This window comes from Chrysochloris asiatica, unplaced genomic scaffold (assembly GCF_000296735.1).
Source record: "Chrysochloris asiatica unplaced genomic scaffold, ChrAsi1.0 scaffold00130, whole genome shotgun sequence".
Classification (NCBI taxonomy): domain Eukaryota; kingdom Metazoa; phylum Chordata; class Mammalia; order Afrosoricida; family Chrysochloridae; genus Chrysochloris; species Chrysochloris asiatica.
In genome coordinates this window covers 5,233,147-5,256,241 of record NW_006408648.1, presented here as the reverse complement: position 1 = coordinate 5,256,241, position 23,095 = coordinate 5,233,147, and the positions used below count along the sequence as shown (strand labels likewise).

General features: G+C 42.8%; 1 protein-coding gene across 1 annotated transcript in view; it reads left to right on the top strand.

Moving 5' to 3' along the window:
• SLC12A8 (solute carrier family 12, member 8) overlaps positions 1-23,095 on the top strand; it is a 258,578-nt gene that overhangs the window by 30,841 nt on the left and 204,642 nt on the right. Inside the window, exons 2-3 of the mRNA XM_006869431.1 lie at positions 11,864-12,010; positions 16,698-16,889. Coding sequence (XP_006869493.1) covers positions 11,864-12,010; positions 16,698-16,889 — 339 coding nt within the window. The remainder of the gene's footprint in view (positions 1-11,863; positions 12,011-16,697; positions 16,890-23,095) is intronic.

Below are 23,095 nucleotides of genomic sequence, written 5' to 3'. Positions count from 1 at the left end.
ACCTAAGGTGCAATTATTGGTTTTCTCATGTGCGGAAGAAAGAAGAGTGATAAAAATGGAAGAAACTTAAAATCAACTAGTCTAGTGGATCAACAGAGCAGATAAACATCAGTCACCAGGACCCCGAGACCAGGACTAGATGGTACCCAGTGACCACTAACAAATGTTCTGAAAAAGATCACATGAGAAGGTCCCAGATAGAGTGGGAGAAAATAGGAAACAAAACTCAAAATTATTTTATTAAAGAAAAAAGATCAGGCTTCCTGGTAAAAAAAGAGACTGGAGGAACCTGGGACTATGGCCTGTGCCACCCTTCAGGTCTGGAATGGAACTCACTCTTGTGGCCTAGGTTCCAGTGTAGCAGTTGTTGTTGTTAAGTGCCTTCCAGTTGATTCTGACCCATAGCAACCATATAGGGTTTCCAAGGAGCAGCTGGTGGGATTGAAACACTGACCTTGTAATTCAAACAATTTTGCAGTCTGGCACATTAACCCACAGCACCACGCCAGGACTCCTCAGTTTAGCAGTAGATAGGTATATAGGGGTGGGTGAGGGTGGGGCAGGGAGCAATAACACTAGTAACCATTCAAGATCAAATGAGCAGCATTTCCCAAAGGACAAAGTTGAGAAGGGATGGGAAGCAGGGTGAACAGGGAGAAAGTGGGATAACTGTTGTTGCATGAAGGATATGAAGGGTATTGCAGTCATTGAGATGAAATAAAGTGTATGATTTGTTGAATGTAAAAGTAATCATTTTTGGCCTTGAGTTTGTGGCATGCCATGATCGTATAGTGGTTAAAATGAATCATCTTCTCTGTAAATCTATGCTCAATTCACACTAAAATGTTTCAAAAAAAAAAAAAAGTCTTCACTTTTATCATCTCATTTCACTTTACAAACCCCCATGATGCAGGTGTGTAAGCTGCCTTCTTCTACACAGGCACCTCAGGGTGTCCACAGTTGGGCTGGTCCTCAGTTACCTCCTGGCCACTGGGTGCTCAGGGAGGAATGCAGCTTCCCTGCCTGCCCATTGGCCCACAGTTCCACAGCAGCTTGCAGATGCTCTCTGGTGTTTAATAAGTAATGAAATAATTAGCTGTGGAAAGCACACTGCTGGCTTGCATATATATAATCCAGGTAGGAACGAGAACACGTCTCCGGAAGAGAGCTTTGGGAAAAAGAGGCAGGTCATGTCTTGCTGTGACCCACCCTTGACCTGAGTAGGCAGAAGCAGTGTTTCTTACCTGGCTTCCTGCCCTCCAGCAGCCAGAGAGAAAAGGTGTCATCTCACGTTTCAGATGTGCTTATTAAGGCATGTTTGAGCCAAGCAATTGGCAAGAGGTAGCTGTTTGAGGCCACAGGCTCCTGGGCAGGGGCTCCTGGCATCATCTCTGGCAGAACTTTTCTCTTTGTACTCAGCTCAGCTTGCTGTGTGCCAGCAGCAGAGTATTTCCTACTCTGGGCAAGATCCAGGTTCACGTGAGTTCCCTGCCATTCTAGGCACCTGCTCTCTCAGAATGGACACAACTTTCAGACACTTGTGGTGTCTCCCTGCTGGGGTCAGACCACTGGGCTCAGGAGGACAAGAGCCTGGGGATGAAAACATTACCCTGATAGCAGGAAACAAGAAGGTGTAATCACCTGCGACAAAGCTCCACTTTCTCAGTGTCCTCAGTCACTGGGCCCCTGCCTGGTGGAGGGTCCCCAGCAAGGAGAAGAGCTCTCTGCTGGAGCACGTTTTATGGTGCTCTTGTTTGTTCCTGACTTATGTTTTTATCTTCCTTTTTTGTCCTCATCCCTACTTCCCAGGATATCCTTTAAAAGGCACAGTGTATGTGCTATTGCCACGTCCCATCCCCCTCAGCCAGTTACGTCCATGTAATATAATGCTGGGTAGCATATTTTGGAATTGGTGACTAGAGTCCAAACCTGAGGACTACTAAGTTTTAAGAGAAGTGTGGCGCTGTGAGTTAATGCGCCAGACTGCAAAGCCGTTTGAATTGCAAGGTTGGTGGTTCAAGCTCACCAGCTGCTCCTTGTAAACCCTATACAGGGTTGCTATGGGTTGGAATCGACTCGACGGCACTTAACAACAACAACTGACCATTGGGATCAGACCTTTCCCCTTGGGTTGAGTAGGCTACTCAATTGGCCCAACTGTTATATCTCCTGCCCTCATCCAGGCAATTAAGAATGGCTGGTGCAGGCACAAAGGGAAGAGGCTTTGGAGCCAGGGACTTAGGGGAGGAACATATTTGAAGTGAGAAAGGATTCCTTACTCTCTCTTACAAGGGGCATAAGGCCCCAAGAAAATTATTCACACAGTGTAGGGGAAACTGACATCTGTCTTCCTATTGGATATCTGCTTCTACTGCAGACCCAAGGCTCTGCCCCTTAGCCAGTATGAGCTGGGGAAGGATCAAGTAGTCACCAGGCAGGATAGATAAGGGGTTTGAGCTGTCGAGCCTGTTGTTGTTGTTGTTGTTAGGTGCCATCGAGTCAGTACCGACTCATAGTGACCTTATGCACAGCAGAATGAAACACTGTCCAATCCTGGGCCAACCTCACAACTGTTGCCACACTTGAGCCCATTGATGTTGCTGCTTTGCCAATCCATCTCGTTGGGGGTCTTCCTCTTTTTCTCTGACCCTCCAGGTTACCAGACATGATATCCTTCTCCAGTGACTGGTCCCTCCTGACAATATGTCCGGACAATTCTAAGTTTGACAATTTCTAAGTTTCCTAGATTCAAGGTTAGGCCAGGAGCAGTCGGAGAAAGCTGAGAGTCTGGAAAATGGAATGGAGAAGGGATCAGGTACATGGAAGGAGGACACCCAAGATGGTACTTCCATGTCAATGACTGGGAGGCAGTATATCACAGGAGGGAGACCCTAAACACCCCTGGGATCTCTGTATTACCTCTGGAATTTTATCCCAGGATTTTCCAACTCATCCTATGATTTTGCTTCTTCTTCCCCTTCCTTCCCTCTTTTCCACTGGACATACATAGACTATCTCTTTGTCTTTCTATAAAAATGTCAGAGTTGCAGCCTTGGATCCAAACTCAGACTCTGCCCACTCTCTGAAGAACGGACTGTAGGAAAACTTAATAAAAATATTTGTCAATTGGCAAAAATAGTTAGGTGCATGCCCTCTTTTAGTTACCTAGACAAGTAACCTTTAGGAAAGTGTGGTGGTAGGGATTTTACAATCTGTAGAGCTGGGTTCAAACCCCAGATGTGAAACCTGGGGGAGTCACATATCTTCTCTCAGTCTGGTCCTTCACTATAAACAGGGAACTTTCTTTTGCTGTCTCTTAGGGTAATTGTGAAGATCAAGAGAAAGAATTGACGGGGAAGCTGAAAGCACCTTTAAATCATCCCTCTTTTCTTGTTGCTAGTGGCTGCTATTTGCGGTTTCTAATAAATGGTGGTGGTGGTTGTGTGCCACAGAGTTGGTTCCAACTCATAGTGACCCCATAGAGGGTTTCTATAGGGTCATAGAAAGAGGCTGTAAATCTTTACGGGAACAGTAAGCCTCATCTTTCTTCCTTGAAGCAACTGGTAGATTTGAACTAGTGACCTTGCAGTTAGCTGCTCAGCTAGTAAACCACTATGGTATCAGGGCACCTTTCTAGTAAATAAGGATTCCTGGTGTGGCTCTGTAGGATCAGCACTGCACTGGGAGCCACAAGGTTAGCAGTTGTCAGAACAACAACAACAACAACAAAACAGTCATGTTAGGAACATCAAAGCTTGCATAGATAGGAAGTTGGGGCAGTTCCTGAATTGGTATCCTGGAAAACAATTCTACATTCATTAAACTTGGTCACTTGGTACCATTTGTTCAAGGATGGGCATCATCTTAGCTCTGAACAACAATGGCTTCTCATATGTATTGTTGCTCAGAGCTAAGATAATGCCTGTCAATACAATGACTTCTTATATGTATTGGCTTTCAAAAGGTTCCTCATTTGTGGTTTGTGAAACATACATAGATAAAGAAGTTCCAGCTGGAATTGAGAGCTCCACAGTCAGGGAACTTGATAAGGGATACCAAGAATTCTCTGGTCCATATGATCCACTCTAATGAATGATGTCTCTAATGGTTTCTTGAGGCCCTTGCTTGATCTGAGTGTGTGACTCAAGAAGGAAGAAGAGAAGCTGGGAATTTCTCCATTTGTCTTGATCAAATGTAGCTGCCTAGATCATAGGTGCATCCACTGTTACATTTTTTTCCCCCTGAGCTCTTGATTTTTCTTCCATCTCACTGTGTTTATAGGTATCATACTCATGAGTTAGAGGCTCATTGCATACAATGATTCTTAGAAGGATGTTCTATCCTCCCTACCCTCCCAACTAGCTGAGAATCACTAATCACTACTGTAGTTTGAAGGACTGGAAGACTACTGATGTTGGAATTTAGATTAATTACTAATTGCCAGAGCTCTTCACAGCATGAGTGGTGGTTGTGTGCCTTCAAGTGGTTCTGGCCCTGCATTGGTTATCTGACACTGTAAACCTTTATGGGAGCAGAAAGTCTCATCTTTCTCCTGTGGAACGACTGGTAGATTTGAACTGCTGACCTTGTGGTTAGCAGCCCAGTTCGTAATCCACTATGGTGCCAGGGCTTTTTACAGTATCTATTGGTATTGTTTAGAATCATTTCAGTATTACTTTGTGAGTGTTTTGTAAATGCTTTTGTTACTCTGATTTGGAAAAGTTAGCGAGGAATTTACTGACCACTTTTATTAAACAATTGCTAAATGAGTCCTGGTGTGGCACTGTGGACTAATGCACTGGACTGCAAAGTCAGTTTGAACCACAAGGTCTGCAGTTCAGCTCATCAGCTGCTCCTTGGAAACCCTATACAAGGTCGCTGTGGGTCAGAACTGAATCAAAGGCACATAACAATTGATACTTTGGAATCCCAGGGTATTGGAATGGAAGGAGCCTTAGAAATCACTGTATCAGTCAGCATTCAATCAGGAAGAGAGGACTTACTCTAGGTATTTTCACAGGGAATTTAACAAGCAAAACTGATTACAGAGGTGTTGGAATCACTGAAGCCATTCAAAAGGAAAAGTAAGGTTAGCCAAAGATTAGTAGTTGTGGAAGCAGCTGTCACTCCTTGGACCTGGAGGAATGAAAGGAAAAATGGTGCTACCCAGGGCTCACGAACCCCAAATCCAACAGTTACTGGCCACCACCCCTGCCAGTACTGATATCACCACTATGGCTTCCTCTTCTGCTAGAGCTGCCACCAGGAGCTGGAATAAATGGCTTCTCCTTCTCTCCCACCATTCATCTCTCACCAGCGCCTCTCATTGGCTAGCTCTATTAGGAAGCCAGTTGGAAAAGGAGCTTGGGAGATGTAGCTTGCAAGCTTTCTCACTCACAATAAAGAAGAGAGTCAAGAACAAGTGTGGAGCTGAGACAAAAGGCAATATTCAGCTCAATTACTTTGTCCAAATGCTTTATTTTCAGATGAGTCGAAGGCCCAAGGAGGTTAAGGGTAGGTGACATGCCTGTGACCCCACAGCTAGTTGGTGATCCAGATAGGACTCCAAGCCAGGTTTGTAAATTCCCCACTAGTGTCTCTTTCCAGATTAGTATGAAATGTTAAATTCTAATATCAACAGTGATTCAGTAACCAACCATTTTTATGTGTTTTTCTTTAATTATTCAGATGAAATTCATATAACATAAAATTAACTATTTTAAAGTGCATAATTCAGTGGCAATTAGTAAATTCACAATGTTGTACCACCTCTGTTTAGTCCCAAAAGATTTTCATCAACACCCCCACCCCCAAAAAAGAAACAAACAAACCTTTACCTAGTAAGTGTGGTACTGTAGGATAAGCACTAGACTCCTAATTACAAGGTTGGTGGTTCAAACCCACAAACTGCTCCTCAGAACTGTATACGGGGTCTTTATGAGGCAGAACCGACTTGACAGCACTTAACAGCAACAACCACACTAAGTAGTCACCATTTAATTAGATTCTTGGTGTGAGTCTGTTGTTATCTCAACAACAACAACAACAACAGACTCACACCAAGAATCTAACTGATAAGAATTCAGATGCTAGACATTTCTTAATGTCTGACATCCTCAGAGAAGAGATCAATTGTTAATGAGATGGGTTTATTCTCACACATTAGGCAGTTTTGGCATACTTTCACATGGTGGCCGTCTTACTTCTCTAGTGCTGCTATAGAAGAAATACCAGACAGATGGCCTTAGCAAAAAATAAAAATTATTCTCTCACAGTTTTGGAAGCTAGAAGTCCGAATCCAGAGCCTGGACTCTGGAAAAAGATCCTTTGTTTCCTTTCAGCACCTGTAGGCCCAGCATTCTTCGGAGAACTCTATATGTCTTGGCATCAATTTTTCCATGGATCTAGGAGCTTCACAAGGAGCTCTGGTAGCGTAGTGGTTACAAATTGGCCTGTGAAGCGCAAGGTCAGCAGTTCGAAACTGTCAGCTACTTCACGGGAGAAAGATGAGGCTTACTGCTCCCGTAAAGATTTACAGCCTTGGAAACTCTGTACAGGGTCGCTATGAGTCAGAACCGACTGCACGGCCCATAACCACCACCACCACCACCAGGAGCTTCACAGTGTAGGGAGCCCAGGTCCAAAGGATGCACTTGCTGGATCTTCTTTTTTGGTTAGTAGGTCCTCCTTTTCTGTTCCCTCCTTCCCCCTTTTATCTCTTATAAGATAAAAGATGTTGCAAGCCATACCCTGGGAATCTCCTTTACGTGGATCCACAGCCTTGATGGGATTAACTCTCTTAATGGTTTATTAAATCGTATCACATCCTAGGGGATCATCACGTAACAGCTACATTATGTTATTTCATAACTGACAAGCCACTGAGAATCATGGTCCAGTCAAGCTGACACTTTAGGAGGAACAAATATTTCAACTCTTGACCGTGGCCAACATCTACAAGGTGTCCTTCTAATGAATAAGACAAGCAGATCCAATCCTTGTTTAGCTAGCTTTATTTTCTATAAGGGAGAATGAGATCAGAAATTTAGAACCCTCTAGATTCCACTAGAAAGCCCACACTTCACAGTGGAGGTTTGCCTTGAGGTTTTTAAAATCATAACAAGAGACAGTGGTAACCTTTCACCTATTCTGAGTGTTGTTCTATAGCACAGCATTGGCCTTACTTCAAAGTGTTCAAAATTAATTATCTCAGGCTTTTATTATTTTTTGTTATATAAATTGTAATAAGGTCATTGTGGGAACACAGTGAATCTGTAGGTTAAGCACTAGACCATGGACTATAAAGTCAGCAGTTTGAGCCCACCAGTAGCTCCATGGGTGAAAGAGGAGGCTTTCTGCTCCCACAAAGATTTATAGCCTTGGAAACCCTATACAAGGTTGTAATGAGTGAGAACCAACTTGATAGCACTTTACAACAGCGAAACCATTGTAAACATTTTTCAGAAAATACAGATAAGTATAAAAAAAGAATTAAAATCACCTATGTGTAGTGGTTGAGCTCTGGTAGCGTAGTGGTTACGAATCGGGCTGCGAACCTTAAGGTCAGCGGTTCGAAACTACCAGTCGCTCCGCGGGAGAAAGATGAGGCTTTCTACTCCCGTAAAGATTTACATCCTTGGAAACCCTGTACAGGGTCGCTATGGGTCGGAACCGACTCGACGGCACTTAACAACAACAACAACAACAATGTGTAGTGGTTACGAATCGGGCTGCGAACCTTAAGGTCAGCGGTTCAAAACTACCAGTCGCTCCGCGGGAGAAAGATGAGGCTTTCTACTCCCGTAAAGATTTACACCCTCGGAAACCCTGTACAGGGTCGCTATGGGTCGGACCCGACTCGATGGCACTTAACAACAACAACAACAATGTATCAAACACCAGCAAATACACCTGTTTCCATTTTGCTGTATAGTTGCCCACTTTTTCTTTTCAGATTTACCATATGGTTTTTGTTTATGTTTTTACCAAAATGAGATCATATTGCCAATATTGTTTAGTAACTTGCCTCATCCAATGACCATCTTTCTCTGTCATCTGCATGGCAATCCATTACCATAAAGTACTCATTATCCCTTTTTGTTAAGCATGGAGCCCTAGGAGTGCTGTGGGTTAGACATTGGGCTGTCAACCACAAGGTTGGTGGTTCAAGTTCACCAGTTGCTCCGGGAGAGAAAGACCAGGCTGTCTGCTCTCATAAAGATTTACAATCTTGGAAATCCTAAATTCAACCCTGTCCTATAGAGTTGCTAAACCACTCGATGGCAGTGAGTGGGTTTTGTTAAACATTTAGTTCCCTGTGTTTTCGATTGTGTGTAAACAAAACTGTAAAAATTATCATTGTAGCAAACACTTTATCACATTAAAAAAATGTTTTATTGTAAATTATGTGGTAGTTTACATGGGAGAACATTAGTTTTACATTCATCCTATCGTAGCTTTATCATATTTTTATTATTTCTTATTTTACCTGATAAGGAAGCCAAGCACTACATAGCCATTCACTTACTTCTGAGTGTTCCATCTCTGATGACTCATCTCTGTGGAAGGCTGAGACTGCCCCTCCTCCTAATGTCTGAACCTTTCCCACATTTGGCCAGGTTCATGCCTTTGCCTGCCCACCCCTTTGCCCACTTACACCTGCAGCCTTTTCACAGTTGCTTCTGTAACCTACAAGAGCCTCTTGCACCCAGCTATAGCTTACCCTCTAAGAAGTCTTGGGTACTCCCCAACAATGGGGGCCTCCAGCCAGTTCCTCTTCCTGCCTTCTGTCAAAGCTCAATGAACTTCTAAAAGGACTAAGGGTTTTCAGGAGAACTCTTCAGGTTTTTAGGGGTTACACTGGCATTTGCAATGTAGCATTTGGAAATCCTGCCAAGTATGAGTTCTGTTCCAGCCTACTTGGAGCATTTCCATGCTCTTTGAGTGTTGGGTCTTGTTGGTGCACATCTTTCTCTCTGCTGATTACAGTTCTAGGCAAATGAACCCCAAATCAGTTTGAATTCCTAAAACCTCCATATTGTGAACTACTATAGATTCAAATTACATTATGGATGTTTAAAATAAATAAGAAGCAATGAATAGTGATTACCTCGTGACTTTGAAAACATTGTTGAATGCATTCTCCAGGCCAAAATTAAGGGCACCTGTAAAAGGGTCGATGCAAAAGCTCCATATCACCAGTCACAACAAGGCTAGGGGCAGACTGTGGAACAGACCATCAATTGATCATATGCAAATTCAAACTGAAGCTGAATAAAATGAAAACAAGTCCATGAGAGCCAAAATATGATCTTGAATATATTCCACATGAATTTAGAGATCATCTGAAGAACAGATTTGATACATTAAACACTAAAGACCAAAGACCAGAAGAGTTGTGGAATGACATCAAGAACATCGTGTATGAAGAAAGCAAAAAGTCATTAAGAAGACAAGAAAGAAGGAAAAGGTCAAAATGGTTGTCAGAAGAGACACTGAACCTTGCTCTCCAGTGTAGAGATGCTAAAGCAAATGGAAGAAATTAGGAGGTACAGAGCTGAACAGAAAATTTCAAAAATCAGCTTGAGAAGATAAAGCAAAATATGACAACAACATGTGCAAAGATCTGGAGTCAGAAAACCAAAAAGGAAGAATATGTTCAGCATTTCTCAAGCTGGGGGAACTGAAGAAAAAAATCAAGCCTTGACTTTCGTTATTGAAGGATTCTCTAGGCAAATTATTGAATGATGCAGTAAGCATCAAGAGAAGATGGAAGGAATACACAGAGTCACTGTACCAAAAGGAAATGGTTGATGTTCAACCGTTTCAAGAGGTAGCATATGATCAAGAGCCAGTGATACTGAAGAAGGAAGTCCAAGGTGCACTGAAGGAATTGGCAAAGAACAAGGCACCAGGAATTGATGGAATAAAATGTTAAATCTTTCAAAAAAGTGAGGCGGCACAGGAGACACTCACTCATCTGTGCCAAGAAATTTGGAAGACAACTATCTGGCCAACTGATTGGAAGAGATCCATATTTGTGCCCATTCCAAAGAGAGGTGATCCAACTGAATGTGGAAGTCATTGGACAATCTGTTTGATATCCCATGTGAATAAAGTTTACTGAAGGTAATATAGTAACAGCTGCAAGCATACATTGACAGAGAACTTCCAGAGGTTCAAGCTGAATTCAGAAGAGGCCGTGGAATGAGGGATATCATTGCTGATGTTTGATGGATGTTGCCTGAAAGCAGAGAATATCAGAAAGATGTTTACCTGTGCTTTATGGACTATGCAAAGGCTTTCGATTGTGTGGATCATAAGCTATGAACAACATTGCGAAGTATGAGTATTCTGGAACACTTAATTGAGCTCATGAGCAATCTGTACACGGACCAAGATGCAGTTGTTCGAACAGAACATGGGAACACTGAATGGTTTAAAATTAAGAAAGGTGTGTGACAGGGTTGTATTCTTTCACCATACTTGATTTAACCTGTATGCTGAGCAAATAATCCAAGAAGCTGGGTTATATAAAGAAAAACGTTGCATCAGGATTGAAGAAGACTCATTAACAACCTGCAATATGCAGATGATACAACCTTGCTTGCTGAAAGTGAAGAAGACTTAAAATATTTACTGATGAAGATCAAAGAACACAGCCTTTGGTATGGGTTGCCTCTCAATATAGAGAAAACAAAAATCCTCACTACTGGACCAATAAACAACATTCTTATCAACAGAGAAAAGATTGAAGTTGTCAAGGAAAGGTACTTGGTGTTACTGGCTAAGAAACCAAGGCACGACAGATTGTACTAGTTAAGGTAGCATTATCTCCCTTCAGAAAGAGATAAACCCTAAGTCTCAGTGTCTCAACACAATGTAAGTTCCTTTTTTTCTCATATAGGGTCTGGTGAGTTAGGACTCTGCTCCACACAGTCATTCATAGATCCAAGACGACCGAGTGTCCACTATTTTTGATACTTCACAGTTTCACTGAGGATCAGTACCCAGCTGATGGAGGTGTGGAGTAGCGTGGTAGAAATTGGGGGATTGTGTGGGGAAATTATGGGTGAAGCCTAGAATTGTCATACATTGCTTCTACCTGCATTCCATTGGCCAGAACACAGTCATATGGTCACATCTAACTGAAAACAAGGCTGGGAAATCTATGAGGAAAGGAAATTGAGTTTGTTGAATATCTTGTCTCTGCTACATACACTTATCTAGCTGTTAGGAGAGAACAGTGATTTTATTGTAGAATTAGTCTTCAAGACTGTATGTGTGTTTATGTGTTCACAGGCCTGCCTTGTATATAGATAAAGGAGTCCTTGTGTGGCGCTGTGGGTTAATGCGCCAGACTGCAAAGTCATTTGAATCGCAAGGTAAGCGGTTCAAGCTCACCAGTCACTCCTTGGAAACCCTATACAGGGTCGCTATGGGTTGGAATCGACTCGAAGGCACTTAACAACAATACAGATAAAAATATTGAGATAAAGTATCTAGATAAAGTCCTAGTGTGGTGTTGTGGGTTAATGTGCTGAACTACAAAGTCGGTTTGAACCGCAAGGTTGGTGGTTCAAGCTCACCAGTTGCTCCTTGGAAACCCTATACAGAGTGGCTGTGAGTCAGAACCAACTCAACAGCACTTAACAACAACAATGAATCTAGATAAAGAGAGTAGGAAGAAAGGCCTTGTGATCTACTTCTGAAAAAATATCAGCCAATGAAAATGCTATAGATCACAAAAGTCTGGTTTCAATGTGCATGAAGTTGCAGCTAATAACTACCTCCTTCTGCTATACTTTCTTTTCTGTCTCCTCACTGGTCCTTCTGAACTGAGTTCTTTATGCCTTGTCCTCAGGGGGCCCTGGCTCAACCCCAGCCCTGGTGGAAGATCCAGCTGTTTGTGTGGGAGCCAGTGCTCTTCGGAACCTGGGATGGTGTGTTCACATCCTGCATGATCAACATTTTCGGGGTTGTCCTTTTTTTGAGGACTGGTTGGCTGGTGGTAAGTGATAAATTGGTGGCCCTAGAGCCTCTTGTGGGTCTGTGACATGGGAATGAGGGTGGGGGTCTATCTGCCTTCTGTGCTGCATGTAACAGATTAAAAAAACACAGATGGTCTACAAGAAACAAGCACATTGAATAATGAACATTGCTTTCTATTAGAATCCTGGTACCTGGGCTCAGGCTGAGGTTTGGATGGAAACTTCACCTTGGCTTTAACTAGGGATACGAACACAGAAGTCAGGCACATCATGGGTGGAACTAGAAATGGGTCATATGGCGAGTTTGCCTCTAGTTGTGGTCCCCTGTAGCTCTCCTGGTGCTCTTCATCTTGTAACCTTCCCACCCACATCATCATCTGCCTCCTCACCACCCAACCCTGCATGTAAGACTGTGCATGGGAGGCTTGGTCAGAACTGTAGATGTTCTACCTCTCAGGGACAGATTGCCTGGGGCAGATCTTCCTGTAGCAGTTTATTGAAGCAAGAGGCTTTTTTTTTTTTTTTTTAATTTTTTATTAATGTTTTATGAGAAAGCATCCTAAGACCTTCCCAGTGCTGTATGTCCTGAGTGGAGATTCTTAGCCCTTCACACAGTGCTGTCTCCTGGGACTTCAGTCAATGAAACAGGCTGCTCAGAATAAAACACAAACCCAGTCAAAGGTTAAACATCGATGAGACCCTCTTTGTGTGCTAAGCACTATTATGTGCCAATGGGATTACAAAATAAAAGATACTGTCCCTCCCCTGGGTGAATTAACAACTGTGGTGGGTAAATGTCACCTCAGGAATCCAAGAGTGGTCTCAACGCAGCATTAAATCCCTTAAGAGTGGACAAGGGAGTGCTGTATTCAGGAAAGCCTTCTGGAGAGGACCTCGAAGACTGAGCTGATTGGACAGCTGAAGGAGAGAAGGGGGCCTTTTTAAATGTAGTCAAATCCCAGGGGATCGAAGTGCCACTGCAGTCATGTACAGGGTTTTTAGCCTTGTTCCCCCAGGAGGACCAGGTGATACCAGACCTCCTAAGCTCTAACCTTACCCTAGGGTTTAGCCTTAGCCAAATCCTGGGTGGAATGAAATGCTTTTGATTAAGGTGTTTACAGTGGGACCAGCAGTCCCTCTGGTCTGGATGCTAAGAATTCAGGCCTTTTGTAGCACCCTCAAGCATACAGGGATCCCATTTCACAAACAGAAAGCCTCCTGTTCCAACTCCTCATCCCTGTGGGCATTCTCAGGCTTCTGGGCTTTTATTTTCCCCCATTTTGGGAGCCACATTATAGCTCACACCTTTTCAGTCTTTCTCTGACAGTAGCCCAGCCACTATGTAGTGATGGCAGAGAAAGTCCTGGTCAGTGTCAGCCTGAGCTCCCTGGCCCTACTCACACAGGTCCCGGTTATGGGAAGTAAAGGAAGGAAAGTGAGGTTTTCCTGTTTCCACTCTTGAAGGGCTTCCTCCCCCATCTCATTAGGTTACTTTTTGGAGAATTGGCTACCCAGAAACGTCACTTCTATCCCCCAAAATGAAGGTACAGATTGTATTACCTGCTTATTGCTATATAACAAGTTACCCTAAAATTTAGTAGCTTAAAACAACCGATATGTATGCTCTTCAGTTCCTGTGGTTCAGAATGCCTGGCATAACTTTGGTTGGTGCCTCTGGCTCAAGGTCTGAAGGTTAGACTCAGGAGAATTACTCACGTGGTTGTTGGCAGGCCTTGGTCCTGCATCACATGGGTCCTCCTTCATCCCCAAGGAGGGCAATCTAAGAAAGCCTGAGAGAAAGTAAACACTCAGGATGGAAGCCACAGTTTTTTTAATGCCTTAATTTAATTAGTCCTGGTGTTCTGGTATGGCACCATAGGATAAGCACTAGACTGCTAACCACAGGTTTGTTGGTTCAAATCCACCAGTTGCTCCTTGAAAACCCTATACAAAGTCGCTATGGGTTGGAACCGACTCGACGGCACTTCACGACAACAACAACAATGTGGGAGTATTACAGTAGAAGGGGTGAGATATTACTTTGGAAGGCTGGGAAGAAATGAAAAATTGGTCCATACAAAGTTTACAGTTCATTGTTGTTGTTGTTATGTGCCGTGGAGTCGGTTCCGACTCACAGCGACCCTGCACAGGGTTTCCGAGGCTGTAAATCTTTACGGGAGCAGAAAGCCTCATCTTTCTCCCGCGGAACAGCTGGTAGTTTCGAACTGCTGACCTTGAGGTTCGCAGCCTGATTCGTAACCACTACACTACCAGAGAAGAGTTAAATTACAAATACTCCCAAGAATGAGTCATTGGGTGGCACAAATGATGAAGCACTCAACTACTAAATGAAAGGCTAGCTGTATGAATCACCCAGAGGTGCCTGAGAAGAATGACCTGCTGATGCCTTTCCAAAGGTCACACTCTTTGAGAACCCTGTAGAACTCTCTCTCCCTTTCTCCGCCATTGTGGCGAGTGTGGTCTCCTTCCATCCTCGCCATGTCTACTCGTAAGACTTTTAGGATCAAGAGATTCCTGCTAAGGAAACAAAAGCAGAAATGTTCCATCCCCCCAATGGATTTGAATAAAAACTAAAATCCATTTAGTTTTAATAAAATTTGTGGTTGAAAAATTAGCTGGAGATGAACCAAGCTGGTCAATAAGAAGTTATTTGTCCATGTGATGGCACAGATATTTATCTAGGATTTATTTATTTATCTAGTATCCTACCATATCAAGGCCACTAGCATTCTACCAGGAACCCTGTTGGCACAATAGGATAAGGACTGGGCTGCTGATTGTCAGATCGGCAGTTCAAACCCACCAGTCGTCCAACTGGAGAGTTGAAGCTATCTCCTACCATAAAGATTTACTGTCATTAAGTTGGGAATTCACTTGATGGCAGTAGGTTGTTTCTTTTCTTTGTCTTTTTTGTTTTGTTTTGTTTTAGCATTCTACCATATCAAGTTACAAATTTTACTCTGATCTAATCAATTAAACATGTATTGGGAAATTTCTGGTTTCTTCCTTTGTTTTTATGCTTTCAGATTAAGAGATTGACTTCAGTTTGAGGATAAAAACCAAAACACCCTATGGAGCAGGTTTACTGTGAAACACATAGGTTACCATGAGTCAGAGTGGATTCAGTGGCAATTAGAAAACATTCCTAAGAGTGTTTGTGTGAATTAGCAGGGATTAATAGAAACAAGAAAGAACGTGGCAGTGGGAAAGGGAAAGAAAAAGCTCCCCAACTCTGACTCCTGGAATGCCGGTGCTATCCATCTCAGACTAGCAGTAAACAGACAAACCCACTGCCATCAAGTCAATAGCCATGCTGATCCTATATAGGAAGGACAGAGTAGAACTGCTCCTTAAAGTTTCCGAGACTGTAAATCTTTATGGGAGCAGACAGTCACATCTTCTTCTTACGGAGCAAATGGTAGATTTGAACTATTGACCTTGCAGTTAGCATTCTGCACTTAAGCCACTGCACCACCAGGACTCCTTCAGACTGAGGTGGAACCCACCAAATGATCTCATGAACAGAGATATGTAGCACCCCGGAAGTAATGACTAGTTGAGGCTTCTAAGCTCTTGCATGGAGTCCTCGTGTGGTACTGGATAAGCCCTAGACTGGATAAGATCAGCAGTTCAAACTCACTAGCCACTCCTCAGAAACCCTATACATGGTTGCTATGAATCAGAACAGACTCGTTAGCACTTAACAAGAAAAAGCTCTTGAGTTGGCTCTGCCCACTCCTAATTTTCTATTCAACACCACAACCCAGGGTCTTACCTACCAGGAACCTTGTCTCCATTGCTCCTGCAATTGTAAAGTGCCTATCATTGCAGCTCCTGCTGAGGTGTGGTCCTCTCCAGATGCTTGCTTTTCACATTGAAAAGAGTCTGTCTAGGTGGGTACCTCTCCAGGCATGTATGTGCATTTATTCAGTCAACAAATATATAAAAGCACCTGTTATCTGACGTGACAGGACGCTTAACAATAGCAGCATTGTGTGGCAACTGTGCCAAGCTCCATGAGTGCAAAGGAGAATAAACACAATCCTGCCCTCTAGGGAGGCATGGAAACAGTCAAACTGTATGAAAGTTGATGCTAACACTAAGCCCTGGGCGCTGCGGGAGTCCTGAGGAAGGGTGGCAGAGAAGGCTTCCTGGCAGATACATTAGAGTAAACCTGACAAAGAAGGAGTATGAGGAGGAAAGGCCTTCCTGGCAGGGAGCCATGCCTGGGTAAGTGGGTGGTGGGGAGAGAGCATGCGTCCTTGGAGTGGCTTGACACAGGAATGAGAGGCACTGGGCAAGTAGAGAGGTTCAGATGAGTGCCTTTTACCCTAAAGCAGTAGATAGAGTTTAAAGTAAAGATAATTCCTTTGGTCTAGGATTTCTTTTAGAATACCTGGTTAATGTGCTCAGCTGTTAACTGTTAACTAAGATTTTAGAGATTCAAGTCCTCTACTTCCTGAAAAATCAACCACTGAAGACCCCATGGAGCACAGTTCTACTCTGACACACATAGGGTTGCCATCAATTGTAATTGACTTGACTGCAGGCTATAGCCCAGCTCTGCTGCCCCTAATTCTAGGGGTATCCAGCAGTTCAGCTGTGGGGAGGTGGTCACTTTTCCCAGGAGGGACTGTGGCTGGCAGGGTCTCCTCGTTCTAACCTCGACCTTGTTCCTTGCTGCAGGGAAACACAGGTGTGCTCATGGGCATGCTCCTGGTGTCCTTCGTGGTCCTTGTGGCCCTGATCACTGTGCTGTCTGGCATCGGGGTCGGGAAGCATTGCAGCGTTGGCAGCGGTGGTGTCTACTCCATGATCTCCTCTGTCCTTGGGGGGAAGACCGGAGGCACAATTGGACTGCTGTATGTGTTTGGACAGGTAAGCCTCATGTTGTGGAACCAGGGCTGGGAGGCTGAGCCCCTTAGACCACCTATACGTGTGATACTCTTCCCTTTGCCTTGCTGGTTACCAGCTTCTTCTCACCTCCTTTTTGACCCAGTGAGATGTAAGGCTGGAACAACTGGCCCCATTTTATAGATGAGCAAGAGGGGGCCCTGAGAGATGACTCAGTAACAGTGCCAAGCCCATGATCCACTTCCATGACTCAGACCTCAGGAAATTCTGATTTGACCAGGGAGGAAAGGACCAGGCTTAAAGCCATTCCTGCTGCCCTTTCTAGGGAGGGAAGTACATTTCAGTGGCTGCAGCTGATAGTCTGGCTCTGGTGCACTTTTGCACTGGAGAAGAGACATTTTGTTTGAGCCAAAGGACTTTTCTAGAAGTACGCACTTCTGAAATGAGTGGGAGCTGTCAGGCACATTGGTAGCTTGGATGGCCTTAGCAGGGAGGTTGTGAGTCCCTGAGTGGGCTGTTGTGTCTGAGAAGGAGAATACTGATGAGAAGGAAGTGTTATCAGGATGGGTGAGGGCTCGCTGAAACCCGGTGGGAGAAATGCTAAGACTTACTTAGCTGAAAGAGTCCTGATGTGGCGCTGTGGGCTAATGTGTCAGACTGCAAAGTCATTTGAACTTCAAGGTCGGTGGTTCAATCTTACCAGCTGCTCCTTGGAAACCGTATACAGGGTCGCTATGGGTCAGAATGGACTCTATAGCACTTAACTACAACAACAATTTAGTTGAAACACAGGGCTGGTGACTTCATGCTGAGGAGACAAAGTGTGGACTTTAAGAAGAAGCTTTTTGTAAGCATTCCTTGGATTGAAAATGGGTTTCATGAGAGTGCAGAGGGTGGTGGGTGGTTACAAAAACCGTTTAAAGAAAAGGAATAGAGTACAAGAGTCCCCTCGAAGAAAGCATCAATTTGGTTTCTTTTATTTTTAAGCAGTAGGGACAAGATATTTCAGCATAAATACATATGATTCTTGAATAGCATAATGTTCTGTGGTGTGTGGTATGTGTGTGTGTGTGTGTGTGTAGAAGACAGATATATGGAAAGCAGGTAGATTGTCATTACTCTGTTAAAAAGCGCCAGGCTGTACTGGAGAAAGAGCTTTAATACTAGTACTTAGAAGTTTTACTTCTCTGCTACCTTAGAGCCAAGCAGGCTCCAAGATGAGCAAAAAGTCTTCCATTTTCCCACCCACTGTGGACAACAACCTGCCTCTTGAAGCAGACACCTCAGATCAGGGACTAGTCTTGAAGAGGTTGGAAAGACCTGGATGGAGAGAGGAAGGCTGTGATACTGAGTCTCTCTTGTGTGGGCTGATCTGGAAGGAAAGATGTTGACAAAATGTTCTGGAAGCACTGGCATCAACATCTCTGCTTGTTTTGTCTCCTTTTCTTTTGAGCCTTGATCACTGTACTTTGGAGCCCCTGTGGTAGGCGTCTTTGGCAGGCTCCTGTTTTGTCTGAGGATGAACAGGGCTGGAGGTCTCTGATCAGGGTAGTTGTTGTGTAATCCTTTTTATGTGGTGCTGGAATCTATTTGCTAGTATTTTGCTGAGGGTTTCTGTATATATTTAGTCATAAGGGATATTGGGCTTTAGATTTATTTTCTTGTGTGTCTTTGTTTGGTGTTAATATCAGGGTAATGCTAGCCTCATAGAAGGAATCAGGACATGATACCTACTGAGATATATACGTTGCTATTGTGGTTAAAGTGTTGTTGACTCAGTTCTGACTCAGCACCGCTGTGTAGAGTTTCGGGGAGTGGCTGGTGGGTTTGAAGTGCTGACCTTGTGGCTAGCAGTCTGGTGCTTATCCTACAACACTGCACCGCTCCATATATATGTGTATGTGTGTGTACATATAAGTATATAGACAAATATATTTAGTTGTTGTTGTTGTGTGCCGTGGAGTCGGTTCCGACACATAGCGACACTGTACAGGGTTTCTGAGGCTGTAACTCTTTACGGGAGCAGAAAGCCTCATCTTTCTCCCGTGGAACAGCTGGTAGTTTCAAACTGCTGACCTTGCGGTTCATATCCTGATTCGTAACCACTATTCTACCAGAGCTCCTTTCACATATATGTGTGTATACATGTGTATATATGTACATATATGTGTATAGATATAGAAACAGAGTATATACATACATATATATGTATATAAATATACATACACACACGTATATATGGAGTACTGGTGTAGCATTGTAGGATCAGCACTGGACTTCTAACCACAAGATTGGCTGTTCACCTACCACCCACTCCTTGGAAATCCTATACAGGGTTGCTATGGCTCTGAATCGACTCGACGGCACTTAACAACAACAACAACAACATATATAGAGTGCTGTGGGTTAATACCCTGGACTGCTAAGTCAGTTTGAACTGTAAGGTCGGTGGTTCAATCTCACCAACTGCTCCTTGGAAACCCTGTACAGGGTTGCTATGAGTCGGAGGCGACTTGACAGCACTTACCATAAACAACAACATATATATATATATATATATATGGAATCCTGGTGTGGCACTGCAGGGTAAAGCTCTGGATTGCAAGGTCAGTTTGAGCTGCAAGGTTGATGGTTCAAACCTACCAGCTGCTCCTTGGACATCCTATATAGGGTTGCTCAATGGCACTTAACAACAAATATATGTATGTATGTATGAAGTCCTGGTGTGGCACTGTAGGATAAGCAGTCAACTGCAAGGCTGGCATGAACTGCAAGGTTAGTGGTTCAAACTCACCAGCTGCTCCTTAGAAACCCTGTACAGTGTTGCTACGAGTTGGTACTAATTCCATGGCACCTAACAACAACAGCAGCAATAAATTAAATATATATTTATATAATTGCTATTGTTACGGGCCGTCAAGTCCATTTGGAGTCATAGGGTTTCTGAGGAGCAATTGGTACGTTTGAACTGCCGACCTTATGGTTCAAACTGACCTTGCAGTACAGCACGTGAACCCAATGCACCACACCAGGATTCTCTCTCCACACACACAAGGGCAAGTCAAAAATTGTCCACACTCTGGCTGTAGAATTTATTTTAATCAACTTTTAGAAAAGACAAATACATCATTTTCAATATAATCTCTGTGGCTTTCAATACACTTTTCCATCTGTCAGAAAGCTTTCATATTACCTTATTACAAAATGTTTTAGGCTGAGCTGTGAGCCATGAACGCATCACTGTCTTCTCTACTTTATCAGAGGTGGAATTTCATCCTTGAAGGGCTGCTTTCAGGGGACCAAACAGGTGAAAGTCCGATGCAGCAAGATCAGGACTATAGGGAGAATGCTTTTACACCTCAAAACGAGGTTTTTGCACAGTGTCAACAGTGTGGACAGAGGTATGTGTGACGTGCATAGTCGTGCAAGATCACAACGACCTTGGATAGCAGTCCTCTGCTTTTAATCCAAAGTTTAGGCTCCAGCTTTTCAGTGAGCATCTCACTGTAATGAACCCTTTAGACTGTTGAACCTTTATTCTGATAGTGTTCCAATACTGGCCCTTGAGAATCCCAGAGAACTGTAAGCATCAATTTTCCAGCTGATGGTTGACTTCTGAACTTTTTCTTGGTCAGTGATCGTGGATGTTTCCCTTCCATACTCTGCTTTTTACTCTCAGATTTGTAATGATGAATCCATGTCATATCATCAGTAATATTTTTTTAAAAGAAACTTTTACCTTTCTTTAAGTCCAAATTTTGTTTGCAGATGTCGAAATGCTTCTGTTTATGCTCTTTTGTGAGTTGTTTAGGTACCCATCTTGCACAAACTTTTTGAAACCCAAGTCTGTTGTGGATTATTTTATAGGCAGAGATATGGCTGATTTGTAAATGATTTTCCACATAATCCACTATCACTTATCTATGTGACAGAATCATTTTACGTACACACTCAATGTTGTTGTCAACCCTGGATGTGGACAGGCATTTTAATATAATTAGCGTGCAAATAAAAAAATTTTTTAAAGTTTTTATTGTGAATTGAGAACATTGGTTTTACATTAATCATTTCATTGTAATGCTTACAATCTCCTCCATGCATCATTATTCAACAGTATTTGCTTCTAGTCCTTCTTTTTTTTTTGGATATACACAAAAATACTCAAGGACATATCATCATTTAAACAACCAAATGGCACATTCTGTAAGCCTGCCTCCTGGCCACCAGCACACAGCCTTTCTCTTTCCATGAATCTAGAGTCCTCAGTTGCTCGATTTCTCCATGTCCTCATCTCTCAGAGTGCAGATAATTTTTGACTCACCCTCATATATATGTGTTGTTGTTGTTGTTAAGTGCCATCGAGTCGGGTCCGACCCATAGCGACCCTGTACAGGGTTTCCGAGGGTGTAAATCTTTACGGGAGTAGAAAGCCTCATCTTTCTCCCGCAGAGCGGCTGGTAGTTTCGAACCGCTGACCTTAAGGTTCGCAGCCCGATTCGTAACCACTACGCTACCAGAGCTCCTTGATATATATGTATAGGTATGTGTATATGTATAACTAAATTTTAGTAATTAAAATTACTTTCATTCCTGATTTTAGTAATATTTACATATGCATACATATATATGAGGGTGAGTCAAATTATATATCTAACATTTTTTTAAAGAGCGTTTGAAGAAGTGGTGCTCATTTTCCCAGGGAAGCTATCTGGGCCTAGACTTCGCTTTTTGGAAACACTTTTTAAACATTTAAATTACTAATTCAGTCTCTTTACTTATTATCTATAGGTCTACTCAGATTTTCTATGTCTTCTTCAGTATATTTCAATAGTTTGTATCCTTCTAGGAATTTATCCATTTCATTTAGGTTATATAATTTATTGGCATACAGTTGTTCATAGTATTTCCTTATACTCTTTCTTATTTCTTAAGGTTGGTTGTTGTGGTGCCTTGAATTTACTTGATATAATGTTTCTATCCAGTCTTCTTAATTCCCACCAAGTGATTGGATGGTTGGTGGTTATGTGCCATGGAGTCGGTTCCGACTCGTAGTGATCCTGTACGGGATTTAATGGCCCCTCATAAATAACCCTAAAGGAGCTCTGGTAGCATAGTGGTTACGAATCGGGCTGTGAACCTCAGAGACAGCAGTTCGAACCTACTAGCTGTTCTGCGGGAGAAAGACGAGGCTTTCTGCTCCCATAAAGATTTACAGCCTCGGAAACCCTGTACAGGGTCGCTATGGGTCGGAACTGACTCCACGGCACATAACAACAACAACAACACTAACTGTTCAGGGACATCAGTTACATTCTTCACAACATGCCAAAATTTTCATTATCTCTGTTCCAGTAGTTCCAATTTTTGTTGTCAAGTTTCCCTGTCCCCTTATCTTCTCATCTTTGTTTTAAAGTAATTGTTGACTATGTAGTTTCTGATAGGTGATTGTATAGAGGAATGCAGTATAACAGATACTATTCTTTATTTTGTGAGTTAATCGGCTATTTAACTAAAAGATACCTTCAGGAGATAATTGTTAAGGTGTGAAGAGTACCTCAGGGCAGTAGCCTTCAGAAATCCTTTAGTCTCAGCTGGTCCAATTAGTCTGAATTTTTTAAGAATTTGAGTTCTGTTCCCATGTTTTTCTCCCATTCTATTAGAATCCATCTATTGTGGCCCTGGCCCTGATTAGAATGACTGATGGTAGTAGCTGGGCACCGTCTAGTTCTTTCCGCCTCAGAATACGTGAGGCTGTGGTTCATGTAGCCCTTTTGTCCTATATAGCTTAGTTTCTCCTCTGAGTTTGTTTCCTCTTTTCTCTTTTGTTCTGGTTGAGTAGGGACCAACAGTTGTGTTTTAGGTGGCTGCTTGTAAACTTTAAAGACCCAAAGCACATCTCACCAAACTATGATGGGGAACATAAACTTTATGAACTATATTATGCCAATTGACTGAATTGTTCCACGAAACTATGGTTCTAAGCCTTTTAATCTAGAAAAAATATTCTGTGAAGTATCTATATTTGAGAAGTATCTATAACTGTGATCCCGTGTACTTAATTATATATGTGAATATATGAGAGGCATTAAAAAAGTTTATGGAAAAATTCCATTATCTTTTTTTTTCTTCGTGTTTTATTGTGAATTATATGATATTTTATATCCATTATCTTTTGATTCTATTTTTCCACAAAGTTTTTCATACACCCTCATGTGTGTTTGTGTGTGTGT